Raw genomic sequence first — 14778 nt, forward strand, 5'->3', positions numbered from 1 at the left:
AGACATTAAAAAAATAAGTTTGAAAGTCAATTTGGAAGAAGAGAACAGATCCAACGGAACCATTGAAAATTGTGGAGGACTAAATCACCTCTAAAACACACGGATGCACTATGACACTTATTGAATTTAGGAAGACTAAATCACCTTTAAATCAGATAGGTGAACTATGACACTCATTGAATTTGAGCAAGTTTGAGAATTTAGGAGTTCTTGATATGTTTGATGCTGACAAGAAAATTTGATCCCCCAAATAACACCCCAAGCCGGACTCCAGAGCCCTTCCTTGTGGCCGCTGGACGTATGGTCTGGTGGTTAATTATGAAGTGCCAATGATAGACTGGGCAACCTTGGGTGATAGTTGGCAACTTGGCATTGGTCCCTTTCTTTGTCCCACACTAAAGGGGGCTAACTACGTGGTGCTGGTCTCATAAGTGTTGCGCTACACTCAATTTTGACCATTCAGTACTCTTCTTTATATCCTAGTAATCTTCAAAGGAAAGTATTGTCAGGGAAAAGTTACAGAATTTCTAATTCATCAGCAAAGATGGTACTTTACAGCCATGTCTTATGTTGTTTTATTTAGGATTTAAACCAACTCTACATTTATTATTGATCCATAAAGAAATGGTAACAATTGTGTCTAGAAATTTCAATTTTTTTCATCCTCTTGTTGGTATGGTATATGCACTTTCTAGAAACAGGATTAGATTAATTGCTGGATATGTCTGTTTAATTTCAAGGATGTGCTTTATTCACTAAGTTTTTATTAAGATCCTGTTTGATAACACAATTTAATGTTAAATTTAATTGGTTTAGACCTTAATATATTCAGACGTGTTTGATAATAAAAAAAATACAATATCTTAATTAATTATGAGAAGTGAATTGACTAAGCAAAATATACTCCAAAAAATAAGTAATTCAACAAACGACTTATTCACTTATCACTTAATGTAAAATGTTAGGATTTTAGTATTTAACAATTTAGTAACTTAATAGTTTTAGATTTTAAATTTCAAAATTTAGATTTTGAATTTTAATATTTCAATTTTATAAACGCACAAGTCTTGGATTTCAAAAAAGAAAAAACTAAATATAAAACGGAAATTAATTAACAAGTTTTTAGGTCTCTACGAAATTGCCCCTCCCAAGGATTATTTGTGATGACATGTCTTTTGGAAGCTTTTCCAACCAAAAAAAAAAACTCTTTTTTCCTTTGACAACAAAACAAGTATATTGGCATTTTCATAACAATAAACAGAGTACGACAAATTAATCAACTCATGCATTTACGAAACCTTGTCCTATTGCCAATTATTTCTACACAAGTAATGAAAATGTAACTGAATTAGATAACAAAAGGCAAGAACCATGGAACTCATTTCCCTTTATCAATCAATCCCTCCACTGCTTCTTCATCAAAGAATCTCGTGAATGGATTGCTTTTCCTTCATATCTCGCTTCAGAACAACACTAGTATCTCTTTTACTAAACATTTCTTTCCTTTTCTTTCTTGTATTCTACATCACAACCAATGTTCTTGAGAAACCAAGTTTTAAGCTTTCCAATTCCATCTTCTTTGAAGCTCAAGGCTCTCATGACTGTTCAAGCGTTCGCAACTTCACTGATTACAAGTCCCAGTGTGCTTACGTGATATCATTCGACTGTTCAGGAAAAGGTTACATTGATTACCTTCAGATTTTCTACTGCAGTTTAGGCCAGTTTCCCGTGCTGGGATACACTTTGCTTCTTTTATGGCTTCTTCTTCTGTTCTATGTAATTGGAAATACAACAGCGGACTACTTTTGTCCTTCGGTCGAAAGCTTATCCCGAGTTCTGAAGCTTTCACCAACTATAGCTGGTACAACTCTGCTTCCTTTAGGCAATGGCGCAAACGACGTTTTCGCAAGCTTCATTTCTTTCGCGCAATCCCACGATTCTGATGTGGGAATCAACACAGTTCTTGGTGGGGCATTTTTCATCTCATGCTTTGTTGTTGGAATTGTTAGCATGTCAATTTCATCTCGTCAGGTAGCTGTTGATGAAGCCAGCTTCATCAGAGATGTCCTGTTTCTTATTTTCTCCCTTGTATCCCTCCTGATGATCATTATTTCTGGAGAAATAAATTTGTGGGTTGCAACCGGTTACGTTTCCATCTATGTCCTGTATATTATGGTGGTCTCAGCAATGCAATTTTTCTATGGAAAGAAAGAGAGGATTGTCAATCCTCCTGCCATTATTCCTCCATCCTCGCGGAGTAATTTCTTGGCACTTAACTCTGATGAATCTTGCGGCATGTATGCTCCTCTGATTGAACCTATGGATGAGGAAAAGAATGAATCACAGTCACAGCTGAAAGATGCTCTTGATCAACTCTCTAATGGGAGTGAATTGAGATCGACAGCTTGTCGTTTCCTGCGCTTGTTTCTCTATGTTTTGGAGTTACCTCTGCAGTTACCTAGACAAATTACAATTCCAACGGTTTCTGAGGAAAAATGGTCCAAAGCCTTTGCTGTAACTTCAGCAACATTAGCACCTATTTTCTTAGCACTCATTTGGAAACCTCAGATAATCAGTTCAACTATAAGCTTAGCCATTTTCATGAGTGCAGCTCTTCTTGGGATTATACTGGGGACACTTGCATTTGCATTCACTAAGAAGTCAAGCCCACCAAAGGACTGCTTATTCCCTTGGCTTGCAGGAGGATTCTTGATGAGTATAGCTTGGACATATCTTATTGCAGAGGAACTGGTTTGTTTGCTGGTATCATTTGGCACTATTTTGGGAATAAACCCTTCAATTTTGGGACTTACTGTCCTTGCTTGGGGAAATTCAGCAGGGGATTTGATATCAAATCTTGCTATGGCATTAAAAGGAGGACCTGATGGGGTACAAATAGCAATATCAGGTTGTTATGCTGGGCCATTGTTTAATAACCTGATTGGTTTGGGACTATCACTCATTTTTGCCTCATGGTCTCAGTATCCATCTTCTTATTTGATTCCAAAAGATCCTTATCTTTATGAAACTGTGGGATTTTTTATTGCTGGCCTGCTTTGGGCTATTGTAATATTGCTCAACAGGAAAATGAAGTTGGATAGGTCCTTAGGTGGAGGTCTTGTGGCCATATACTTGTGTTTTATATTCCTAAGACTAGCAAAGGCTCTAGGATTACCAAAACTTGGGGGCTCTTTACTGGAAAATTGAAAGAGCTTTACAAGCATTGGTTTTGATCTTTAGAGATTTTCAAGCATTGGTTTTGGTCTTAGAGCTTTTCAAGCGTTGGTTTTGTTGTAAATTAAATAAAGCAGTAAATTTTCTCTTGTCCTAAAAGTAAAGGTAGGAAGGCAAATGCGTGTAAATACGTTAAAAAACCGCAGCCTAGCAAATGTACTATATGCTTGCCCCAGAGGAGCACCTCACAAGTGATTCGCTGTCCAAGTACTTGCTCCCTTTGAGGCAAGGACCACAAAATTAGCATCCATTATTTTCTTGCCATTTTCACTTTCAATTTTTCAAAGAGCCAAAAATTTATAGGGATAATCATGAACGCGAGCCGAGCTGTCAATGACTTGGCTTGAACTCAGTCAAACCGAGTTCGAGCCGAGTCTCGAGTTACTCGAGTACACATTCGAGTCGAGTTCGAGTCAGAATTTTACAGCTCGATCGTTATGGGTATAATTTATACTGAATTTACAAGCAAGGTGTCGAGTCAAAAAGTTTGATTACTCGACTCGATAAGACTTGACTAAAAGTTGAGCCTTATCAAGTCGAGTCTCGAGTTTTTAATGATTTTCTCGAGTCAAGCTCGAGTTTGAGATTTTCCGATTCGATCGAGCTCGAGCCGAGCTCAAGTACAATTATTTATAGGTCGAGTCGAGCTCGAATATAGCAATACTCGAGCTCGTCTCGGCTCGATTACATACCTTTCATGATTTTCACTTTTACTGGATTTACACAATATATTAAAATGCCATTGGATTGAAACAATTATAGTTTTACTTATTCCTTGTGAGGTACATGATCGAAGATGAAAATCAGGTGATGGATTCATGTTACGAAAAAGAGTTTGTTTTAATGGTAAATATAGAAAAAATAGCAGAGTTACAAGGTGATTTTGAAAGTTACAAGCACTTCATAACCTTTAATCTTATTTAGAAAAAAAAACTTTTTCCTAGCAGAAAGAGTTGGGATTTAATCTTTGCTTGCATAACCTATCAAATCTAACATTATTCTCTTACCATTATCCATAAAATTTTACCATATCCATCCCCTATTTTTAGATGCTTAAACGGTTATCTAAAAACTAACTTGATTTATTGAAAAAAAAAAAAGAATATCGATCAAGAGTAGCATTTAAATTTGCAAGTGTTTGTAGCATTTAAAATCACAATAATACTACCAGAATTCATGAATTTGCTAGGTGAGGGTATACAAAATGGATTAATCTTTCCTACACTAACAGTGTATACACTATCAGCGTTGGATGAATAACAACTATGTAAAATTTGAAATAGAAATTCAACTTTTGTACACGTGTCATGAATCCAACGATGATAATATATACACCGTCAATGTAGGAAAGATTTACTCATACAAAATATGGGAGTTTACTCAAATTTGTAGTCAAATTTTATGCCAAAGTATAGTAAAAAAACTGCAAAAGCTACTTAAGGATCTTCTCCAACAATTGTGCTTTGACTTCGATATTGTGCCCTGAGCAACATGCTTGATTTACTGATGACAATGTAACCATAAGGATGTCTAGGTCCAAGTATCATTTCCTATTACAATGAAAAAAAATGTAGGACAAAGATAGCTGAATGAGACAAGGAGAAGTGATAGTCGAAACGTCAATTGTAAATGTTTTCGAGGGGAGATAAGACATATAATGAACTTCATATGCAAAAATTATTAGTACTAGCGGGCATTTGCAGCACCAGTATTGATATTTAAATAACAAACTTCATATGCAAAAATATATGATTTGAAATCATTTTTGGCATTTATTAATCTTCATAGGACTTGTGTTATCTTAGAAAAGTCTGATACGAATACCCAAGTTTTACGCAGAATGACATGATGCAGACCAACTTTGTCCTTAACGAAGAGCTCTTAGTTTTCAATTATCGGGTAGCACGGAAGGTATTGATAGGAATGTCCAAGTTGAACTCAAATTCCTAGCTACCGCGACCAAATACACTCAACTTGTATTGTCAAGGACCCTACTTTTTTTTAAAAAAAAAGTAAATAGAAGTTTCAACAGGTTTGACTCAAATAAGTCACAATATATCTCCGAAACTATAGGTCACTTATAAAATTTCTTATAAATTGCCCATAAATACGGTATTCACATCAATTTTTCTTATAGATCGTCCACAAATACGGTATTCATATCAATTTTCACATTGATATTGAGATTCGAATATATGATCTTTGATCTTTAATGAAAAAATACTTTGATCTTTAATGAAAAAATAGTTCATCCTTATTAATTGAGTCAATTTGTATCGCAAGAATCTTACTTCTATTCCACCGTATAGCTTGTTTTCCTTCATACTTCGGCTCTTTGAGAACTATTTCCAGACCATTAAATGAACTCCGTCTGGTTGTTTCAAAATCTAAGATGGTCCAAATGGACACCGTTGGATTTTCCTTTCCTTTTAAATTTGTTCATCCAACAGGTTGGGCCAGAGGTAGGGCACAAACTTCAGTGTTGAGAAATCTCCAAAGGCCAGTTTAGAACACTGAGTGAGTTTCGTAATAATCTGAAAAGGATGGTGGTTGATGGGTTTTTCGCTACTAAAGACTCCTAGTTTGGCGGAGGATCTTGGGCTCGTTGATAAGGTCTCTGTAGTTGCGGATCGCAGTTAGTACAAGTAGAACCAAATTCTAGAGCGACCAAAAAAAAAAAAAAAATTCTGGATGGACTATTCTCCTACTATATCATGCGACGGCATATCACAATTTTTTAACTTGGTGGGAAAAATCATGAAATTTCTTAATCATAGATGGCAGCGTATGCATTATTTTTTTTTAGGTGGCAGCGTATGCTATCTCACTATGTTTTTATGTATGTCTTAAAGTTAGGGTTTATTGTTGTGTCTTAATTATTTATGTTTAATAAATGGTATTTTTATCTTATCAATTGTTGTGTTATTTTAATTAATTAGATAAAGTTCTTAGAATAAACTATATCTAGATTAATCTGATCATGAAGTATCATGATAATGAGATACATTAACAATGGTTTATTCTTAAAGATATCATAATATTAATAGATTGGACACCATTAATATAGAAAGACTAGTACATACTATGTTTCTTCCTTTTGAAATACATAGTAGATCTCGTTTAATATAATGTAGAGACATCAAACCTTGTTGTGTGAGTTCTTAATAAGATAATCAAATTCATTAAATTGATCCATTTGGAAATTTTCATATGAATAGCTATTTGAGTGTGAATGATAAATCTCTCTATGGCGTGTGTATAAATGATCCTCTTACTTAAGATTACTATAGTGTTTTAAATGTGAATTGTTATACTCAGACTCTATTGAGTGTTTATGTGTGAAAGCGTATTCATATCATTAGAGATTGGATATAACATGAAGTATAGAAAGATAGTGAATAATCTATTGGGTCATCGCCTACAATAGTAGAGAAGTTATTTCATTAATAGCCACTCGTTGGAATATAACCCAAAAAACTTTAGTACTCAATGAAAAGATCTCAGATATGTGTATCTGAGTATTTATTTATTTAGATTGTATTTTGGTAACAAGAAAATCATTAATCACTTTAGAGTTAGCACTTAATCCATATTCTAAGATTAATAAGAGATAAACATGGTGAAGGATACAATTTGTGAGGACTTGTAAAATCCCTTATATTTTTCTTAAAATCCCCTTTTATTTGAAAATTATTACTTTAGACTAGTCTTACTACTCAATCACTCCACAATAAGTGCAAATAAACATAGAATTAAGGGTTTTTCCTTTCATTTTCAAGTTATAAAAAATTAGGGTTTTTACACCTATCCATAGTGTGACTATCCGGTACGGAGTGTATATCCAATTTGATGATTAAAAGTGAGTTTTGGATGATATTAAGTGTGTGATTATAAGTAATAATAATAAGTTAGTGAATTATAAGATAAAACCCTAGTATATGCGATTTAAGGAAAAATGACTTGAACCGACGGGTACCGTTCACTATCGATTGAACATACCATTTGACCAACATTTTTAGCAAGTTAATCCCATTGTTATTAGAGCCAAAATATCAGCTCTAAAACTGATCAAAGGGGCCGAAATATTTGACCCAAAAACCCAAGGAAAAGGAAAAAAAAAGTGAGATGTGATCTTGTGTGGACAAGTGGCATCCATCTAAGAACCTTTGACCCAAACTATGACTACGCCATAAAACCATCTTGGAGCTTCATTCTTCTTCATTTTTTCAGCTTGTAGCCGTGAGCCTTGAGAGAAAAACAAGAGAAAGAAAGCTCTAAATCCATCTTGGGTTTTGCTTGATTTAGTGAGAAAATAAGAAAACTAAACCGATTAACTTGAAAATTGAGAGCTTGGGACGCTTAGGGAGCTAAAAATCACAAGGAAAGGTGAAGGATAACTCTTCAAGCCCTTTTATTGAGGTATATTGGCTGTCCATCACATTTATTTCCCTTAGTCTTGCTTAAGTTGAGTAGTAACTTGTAATCTTGCTTGCGATGCCTATTTCAAGTGATTTTGGATGATTGTGGTGATAAATTTTGAGTTAGGGTTTGAATGGTTCACTTATAATTTTATTGTTTGGATGGTATATGGTGTATATAATCTTGTATAGGAGGTTGTAGTAGTGGTTTAAACTAGAAAGGTGAAGTTATACCTTGAACTCCTTAAATTCTAGAAATGAAACTCTTCACTGCCCTGTTCTGACCGGTTCTGTTTGACCATGAGAGAGGCCGAATTAGGCTTAATACAAAACATAAAAGTTGTATAGAATGATGTTTTGTATTTGTCTGCAAAATTTCAGCTCAATCTGAGTACTGTAGCTTGTGAAAAGATAAAAATACCCCTGACAGCTATAGGTAGAGCTTCATGGACAGTTTTGACATTTCACCAATCTGACCGCGTCTGTTCACTCTGATCCATACTAAATTAGCATTTGGCCAAAACATATAAGTTGTAGTGCTATGTCTTAGCTTTCCAACGGCCCTGAAAATGCCTCAATCGAACTTCGGTAGCCTAAGTTATCATAGTTTACGCATAGTGCGGTTAACTAGCCTAATTGTAAGATTCTGGTTTTGTAATTTGAAATTTTGACCTAGATACACTACGAACTGGACTGAGTGATCTTCATCAAAGTTGTAGCCCTTTATCTTAGCTTCGAAACGGTATAAATTTCACACCAATTTGATAAGCGTAGCTTCGGTTGTGTCCGATACGCTAAGCGATGTCAAATCTGTCTTTTGTTTTAGGACTTAAACTTCATTTCCGGACATTTTCCAAGTTTTATTTTGTCCTTGTATGACTTTGAGCCTATTGAACGGCTAGTGAAATGAGATTATTTTGTGTGTGACTTTGGGACTGATTGAGGAAAAGAATGAAGTCATAAATGGCTAGAAAATAGGTAAATACAAAGGGCATGTTGCCCAAATTTACGCTCAAGGGCTAGGTAGATATACTTGCGACTTGAGTAAGGCTTGAGAGCGAATACCACTTGAATCATGTAGGATATGTGCGTCGTCCTTTATCAAGGTATACAAGTTAGAAGTTGGCCGACCTTGTACCCTTGGAAAAATGAAAACAACGACTAATAGAAATACGTTTTCCTCGTTCTTTTGACTCAAATGGTATTTCCAAGTCTAATTGTTACCAAGTCTCACAGTTTGAAAAGCGAGCATGAATTTTTCAAAATTTAATAAGTATTTTGAATTCTAGTTAAACGAGTTACATTTACTTGGTTTTCTTGAAGCGAAACTCCTATGTTTCGAACTCTACAGAATTTTACATTCGTAAATGATATTTTATCGCAGATTTGGACTCCAACCAAGGAGTTGGACCTGAACGTGACTTTTGAGAGGCACTAGACCTTTGGTGAGTGCTTCCAAATATCTGATTGAACTGGAAACTTGTTTTCAATACTTGACCAATGTGATTTAATGATATGTCATTTGTTTGATCGGGCAAGAGTGTACTTTATTGCACTTGCCCAAATATGAGATATACTTGTTTATTGTTGCAATAGATTTGATATAATTGTGTATATGGTGCGCACTTCCTGGAATTCCAGAAACCCTGTGGCGAGTTACTCGAGTCGAGTCGACAAGGGCTTGGTAGATTGGATAACGAACCCTGGGTCTTTTGTTTTGTCGAGTGGAGTGATATCTCCTCGACTAATTGGTATACTCGAGTATTACCACCAATGTTTATTGAGGATTTTGGGCCCAGTAGGGGGTTTGGATGGTGGATGGAGAGTAGTTTAAGTGACGCTCTACTGAATTGGTTACTTACTTAAAAGTTGACGGAGTGTCAACTATTACTTGATCAAGCTCTGGTGATGCAATGGGAATTTGGCTCCTGAGAGCTATCCGTATCCTTATAATTTGGAATGATTAATACTTATCGTGGTATTGTTTCGATTTAAAAGAAAACTTTACACTTGCTCATTTTGAGATTTGCTAATTGAAGTGTTATTGTCCACTTTTATGAACTTTTCATGTTCATTACTTTGCTACATTGAAACTTGTACTTGTAAACAATGGTCGATTTGCTATTTGGAACCTCACTGGGCTTTTAGTTCATTCCACGTCATTTGTTTTCCTTACAGGGGGTACGAGCGAGGCGTGAGACGTGTACAGACTAACGTAGTCTAGTTGTTTTGAGTTTTGAATTTGTACTCATGCTAGTACCCGACCAGGGTTGATTGTACTCGAATTGTAAACACTTTGAAGCATTTTGGTGTATAGAAGCTTTGTATCTGGATTTGAGTATCAATGTATATATTAAGTTGAAGTGGATGTGTTATTTATTTTCTATGGATGTACGTTATTTTTCTTGACCTATGAGTGAGTGAGTCCTAACGAGAGTTGGGCAGGCGACCCGCCGAACCCTGGGATACGCCCTAAGAGGAGGTGAGACCGTCACACAATTTATGCTATACATATGCATAGAACGGTATAGACATCTATCTGCTTGATTTCTCTATATTTAGACAGTTATGATACTTTGCTAAAAGTCAATCTTGATTTATAAACATAAGTTAGTTGATTAAATTTAATAAATCATAAATTAAAGGAGTTTAATTTATCTAGTTCTTATTATTAAGAATTCTAACTTTTTCTTATTGTCAACATAGTGGAAAATTAGGTTAGAGATATTATGAGTTCATTATGCAAGATTAAAAGATATTCAAGTAAAAGATTTGAATGATAAGTTTAAAAACTTATAGTTTAATTTATAAGATAAAAGGTTAAGTTTTTATAAAACAAGAGTTCTATAAAAAGTTGGAATCTTAATCCTTATGCAATTGCTTTAGAAATTTAAAAATCTATTTACCTATATATACGCTCTTACTTTAAATTAACAAGACATATTATCTTCACATAGCAGTGTATGAAATTTTAAAGAAAATCTAAAGAGAGAAAAAAAGGTAAATTTTTCCAACTTCAAGAAAAAGAAAAACATCTCATTCTTCTTTCTTGTTTGTCAAAATTTCTTAATCAATTTGATTAGGGTTTTTCTCTTTCAAAACTACTTCAACTTATGAGATAAATTGTGGTAGTTGGCTAGGACTATCTTAGTTATAGCCAAATCTATCTAAGGAGGTTCTTGCACGAAGGGTCGTATCGATTACTATCAGAGGTTAGACATTTGGTCAACTTCAATTGATAGCTCAACCTAACATGTAACCTTGCTATAAAGTTTAAGAAATTCTTTGTCATTTGAGGTATTCTTCTTACTAATATCTAATGACATGGATCTTATTCAAAATAGATTTGCTTCTAGGAATAAAAAATTTTAAATTTTCTGTTGTATATACATTTTGATTTCTTATACACTTTTGATGTGAGGAAAATTCATGCATTAATATTTTGGAAAAAAATGATTATAAATTTGTAAAAAAAGTATTACTTTACCCTCAAACTCCAAACTCAATTAGTTACAGATTTGCCTAGCCTCTCCTATTCGTTTAGTTAAGTGGCAAGTGGCAGCTAGGCCTAATAGAGAGAGAGAGAGAGAGAGAGAGAGAGAGAGAGAGAGAGAGAGAGACTTAAAAAGCCAACCATTGTGACATTCCAAAAAAAAAACTTAAGACACTCCAAACTCACAATTTTCCAACCAACTTAAACAAAATTGCCCTTAACGAGAATCTCTAATAAATTTAAGGTCATAATTAAGCAACATATATATTTTATTTCTCCAGTAAAGTATAAGCTCAATAACGTATAATTAGAGAAGGACAATTTTTAGTTTCTCTTCCAGTTGACTAAAAACAAAGTTTGAAAGGTAAAATACAAGACACTTTTCGATTACTATTAGTTGAATTAAAAAGCTAATAAAAATTATTAGAATCCAATCCAATAAACCTATCACTAGAAATGGTTCCAACTGAAAGTTCAAGTATTTTGTCCTTAAAATTTATTTAAAACCCAATAGCAATCCTCAAAAATTAATGTGATGTTATGTTCTTGAGAACTTCCACTATAATAGTATTCTTGGCCTAATGCCATACTTAGCATCCAAAACATTTGATTCTTGATACGGTTGATCAATTAGCTACAACATTCTCGTTTCGTACAAGAGCTGTTTTTTGTTCTTCATAGAGACATCAATTTTAGGTCGGTGGCAACTAATCTGAATTCTTTTACAACTATGATTACCTTATTTGATTCAGCCTTTGCAAATCATTATAAATAGCAAACTAGGATGATTTGGGAGAGCAAAGAAGGTTATTGGAGCTAAAAGGCTTATTGGAGTTAATAATGTGAATCTCCAATTTAAAGTAGATTTTAGGAGTATCATGGATTTGAGTAACTTTTCTTTATGTTGCTCCTAGTTAGAGTTTTTTGTTGAAAATTGAAGAGAGAAGGAGCTTTTACATGTCCTGGATAAGAGTTTTTTTTCTCTCTTTCTTAATATTTTATGAGGTCCATATTATTATTTATTATTTTGTTTCTTTTAATTTAATTATGTCTAGTTAATTACTTCTTCGTAGGATTAGATAGAATCAATTGTTCCTTAGTTTATGATCTATCTTTAGTTGATTGGTGAATCTTATCCATGTTATTTTGTGTCTTCTCCATGCTATTGGTGAATCTTATCTATGAAAAGAGCTCTTTATTATGAAACGTCTATGGTGTTAATTAATCAACAAAAGTTATTAAATAATACTAGTTCAAAAAGATAGAACTTTAACTAGCAACTCATGAAAGTATGAAAGTACCTAGAGGACAGTTGTATAATCTCTTGATTTTAATGAGTCTTTAATGAGGTTCAAATCATGAAAGTAGATTAAATCTAGTTGTTGATATAGTTGATTTATTGACAAAAATGATTTTCACAATATTAGGAGATTTATCCTAGTTTTGCATAAGAGGTGATCAATTGACCAAAATATGATTTATTGGCTAAGATAGTTGAGAAAATATAGATACTAAAAGGCATTTGCCTTTGATAATTTTATTTTGAATTAGATTTTGTTCATTATTCGAAATATTTTTATTAATTTGTAGTGTGATTAATAGAGGAATTTGATAAAAGTTAGTAATTATTTAGTTTTCTTTGTGGGATTTAACACCTAAACACTTTTGTGTTAGCATATGATCTATGTTCGTGTAGGTAAGAAAGTAGGTTTTAATAAACTTTCACAACACTTGTAGCGGCTTAAGGTTAAGGTGATAAATAGATCACTTGCCAATGCAGTTAAATGAAGCTGTTTTTTAAAGACTATACATAGAGGCGGAAGAGGGGATTTTGGTGTAAACTACTTTTTTGTCACTTTTTGTATTTCTATTTTTTACCCTCCTATTAAAGGGATAAAAAATATCACCATCTTTCCCAAAAAAAAGAGAAAAAGATACACAATCACATTTATAATCCTAAGAAACTTCCAATAATTGTTGATAAACTAATAAAAAGATACATAGTCACATATATAAGCCTAAGAAAACTTCAGTAACTTTTTATCTTTTCAAAAATATAAAAAAATACTTCCTCCATCCCATGTAGATAGACTCACTTACTTTTGTGTCTATCCCATACTATAGCTCATTTTCTTCTTCGAAGGGTAGTTAGTTTGTTATTTACCATTATGTCCATATTTAATGTGCACGTTTATCAACAAATATGGTGCTTCATTAGTCAAATATTCTAGTTGGAATATGATAGTGAAATAATTGTGCATGTTATTTATTAATATTTTATCTTAATTTTGGCCAAATATTATGCTAATTGATGGATTTTGCTTATATTTGGTGTTTCGTGTTGTTATAGGATTTTGGAGTAGAAAATGGCACTTCAAGTTAAAATTTTCAGAAGACTATTTGCTCCAAAACGTGCCCACGCCAGAGATTGAGAAGTTGAAAATTGGAGATGGAACCCGGAAATTATCTCTGAAATTTAGAATTATCTTTTGGATGTTTTGTTAAGAGTTTTTATCAGAATAGGGAACTTGTTTAGTTAGTATTTTATTTTGGGATAAGTTAGTTTCAGGTATGTTTTTGAAGTTGATTAGGAGAGGAAATAAAGGAAACAAATCAACTTACAGATGGAGACGTTTTCTTGATAGGCTCCTTGGTGACTTGACAAAAGGGAATCGTGACTAGGAGTCCATTCTTTCTTCTTTTTTTGTCTTTTAAAAATAACATTGAGTAGGTATCTTTCCAGTTTACAAGTTTGACAAAAACAAGGGGCCTTTTTGGAACCTGAGTTTTTTGGGAGTTTGTCTAAAACTTTACTGCAGTGCACTGTAGAAGTTTTTGAAAAATTTTGTAGAAGTTTTTGTAAGGTGAAAAACTTTTTTGTAGAAGTTTTTGAAATGTTACTGTAGACGTTTTTTGGATTATTTTTAGAGGTATTTTAAAACATATTTTTGAGTATTTTATAATTTATAATTTTTATATTTTTATATTTTTAAACATTTATGCATTTATAATTATTTAGAAATAAATATATTTATATATTTTTATAAAAATATATAAATGTGTTATATTATATATAATACATAATATACATATATTTATAAATGTATAAATGTATAATTAATATAAATGTATAAATTATAAATGAATATTATATAAATGTATAAATTATAATTTATAAATGTATATGATGATTATGTATAAATATATTAATATAATTAATATAAATGTATAAATGTATTAATATTATGTATAAATATATAATTAATATTGTTTATAATTTATAATTTTTATTGTTTAAATATTTATATGCATTTATGCATTTATAATACATTTATAAATATTTATAAATAAACATATTTATATATTTATATAAAAATATGTAAATGTATTATATTATATATAATACATAATATACATATATTTATAAATGTATAATTAATATAAATGTATATATTATAAATGAATATTATATAAATGTATAAATTATAATTTTTAAATATATATGATGATTATGTATAACTGTATTAATATAATTAACATAAATGTATAAATGTATTAATATTATGTATAAATGTATAATTAATATTGTTTATAGTTTATAATTTTTATTGTTTAAATATTTATATATATTTA

The 14778-nt window shown here is 32.3% G+C and overlaps 1 protein-coding gene and 1 long non-coding RNA gene across 2 annotated transcripts; both read left to right on the forward strand.

The window, feature by feature from the left end:
* The first annotated feature begins 1298 nt into the window (after window positions 1-1298).
* Window positions 1299-3323, forward strand: LOC113693250 (cation/calcium exchanger 1-like). The gene has a single exon (XM_027211813.2). It carries the CDS (start codon window positions 1435-1437, stop codon window positions 3205-3207), a length of 1773 nt encoding a protein of 590 aa, XP_027067614.1. The 5' UTR covers window positions 1299-1434; the 3' UTR covers window positions 3208-3323.
* Window positions 3324-7479: 4156 nt separating this feature from the next.
* On the forward strand, window positions 7480-9966 carry LOC140008194 (uncharacterized). The gene is made up of 3 exons (XR_011815577.1): window positions 7480-7653; window positions 9037-9097; window positions 9831-9966. It is a non-coding gene; the product is annotated as an uncharacterized lncRNA (long non-coding RNA).
* The last annotated feature ends 4812 nt before the right edge of the window (window positions 9967-14778 follow it).

Source organism: Coffea arabica, chromosome 6c (genome assembly GCF_036785885.1).
Source record: "Coffea arabica cultivar ET-39 chromosome 6c, Coffea Arabica ET-39 HiFi, whole genome shotgun sequence".
NCBI classification, from domain to species: Eukaryota; Viridiplantae; Streptophyta; class Magnoliopsida; order Gentianales; family Rubiaceae; genus Coffea; species Coffea arabica.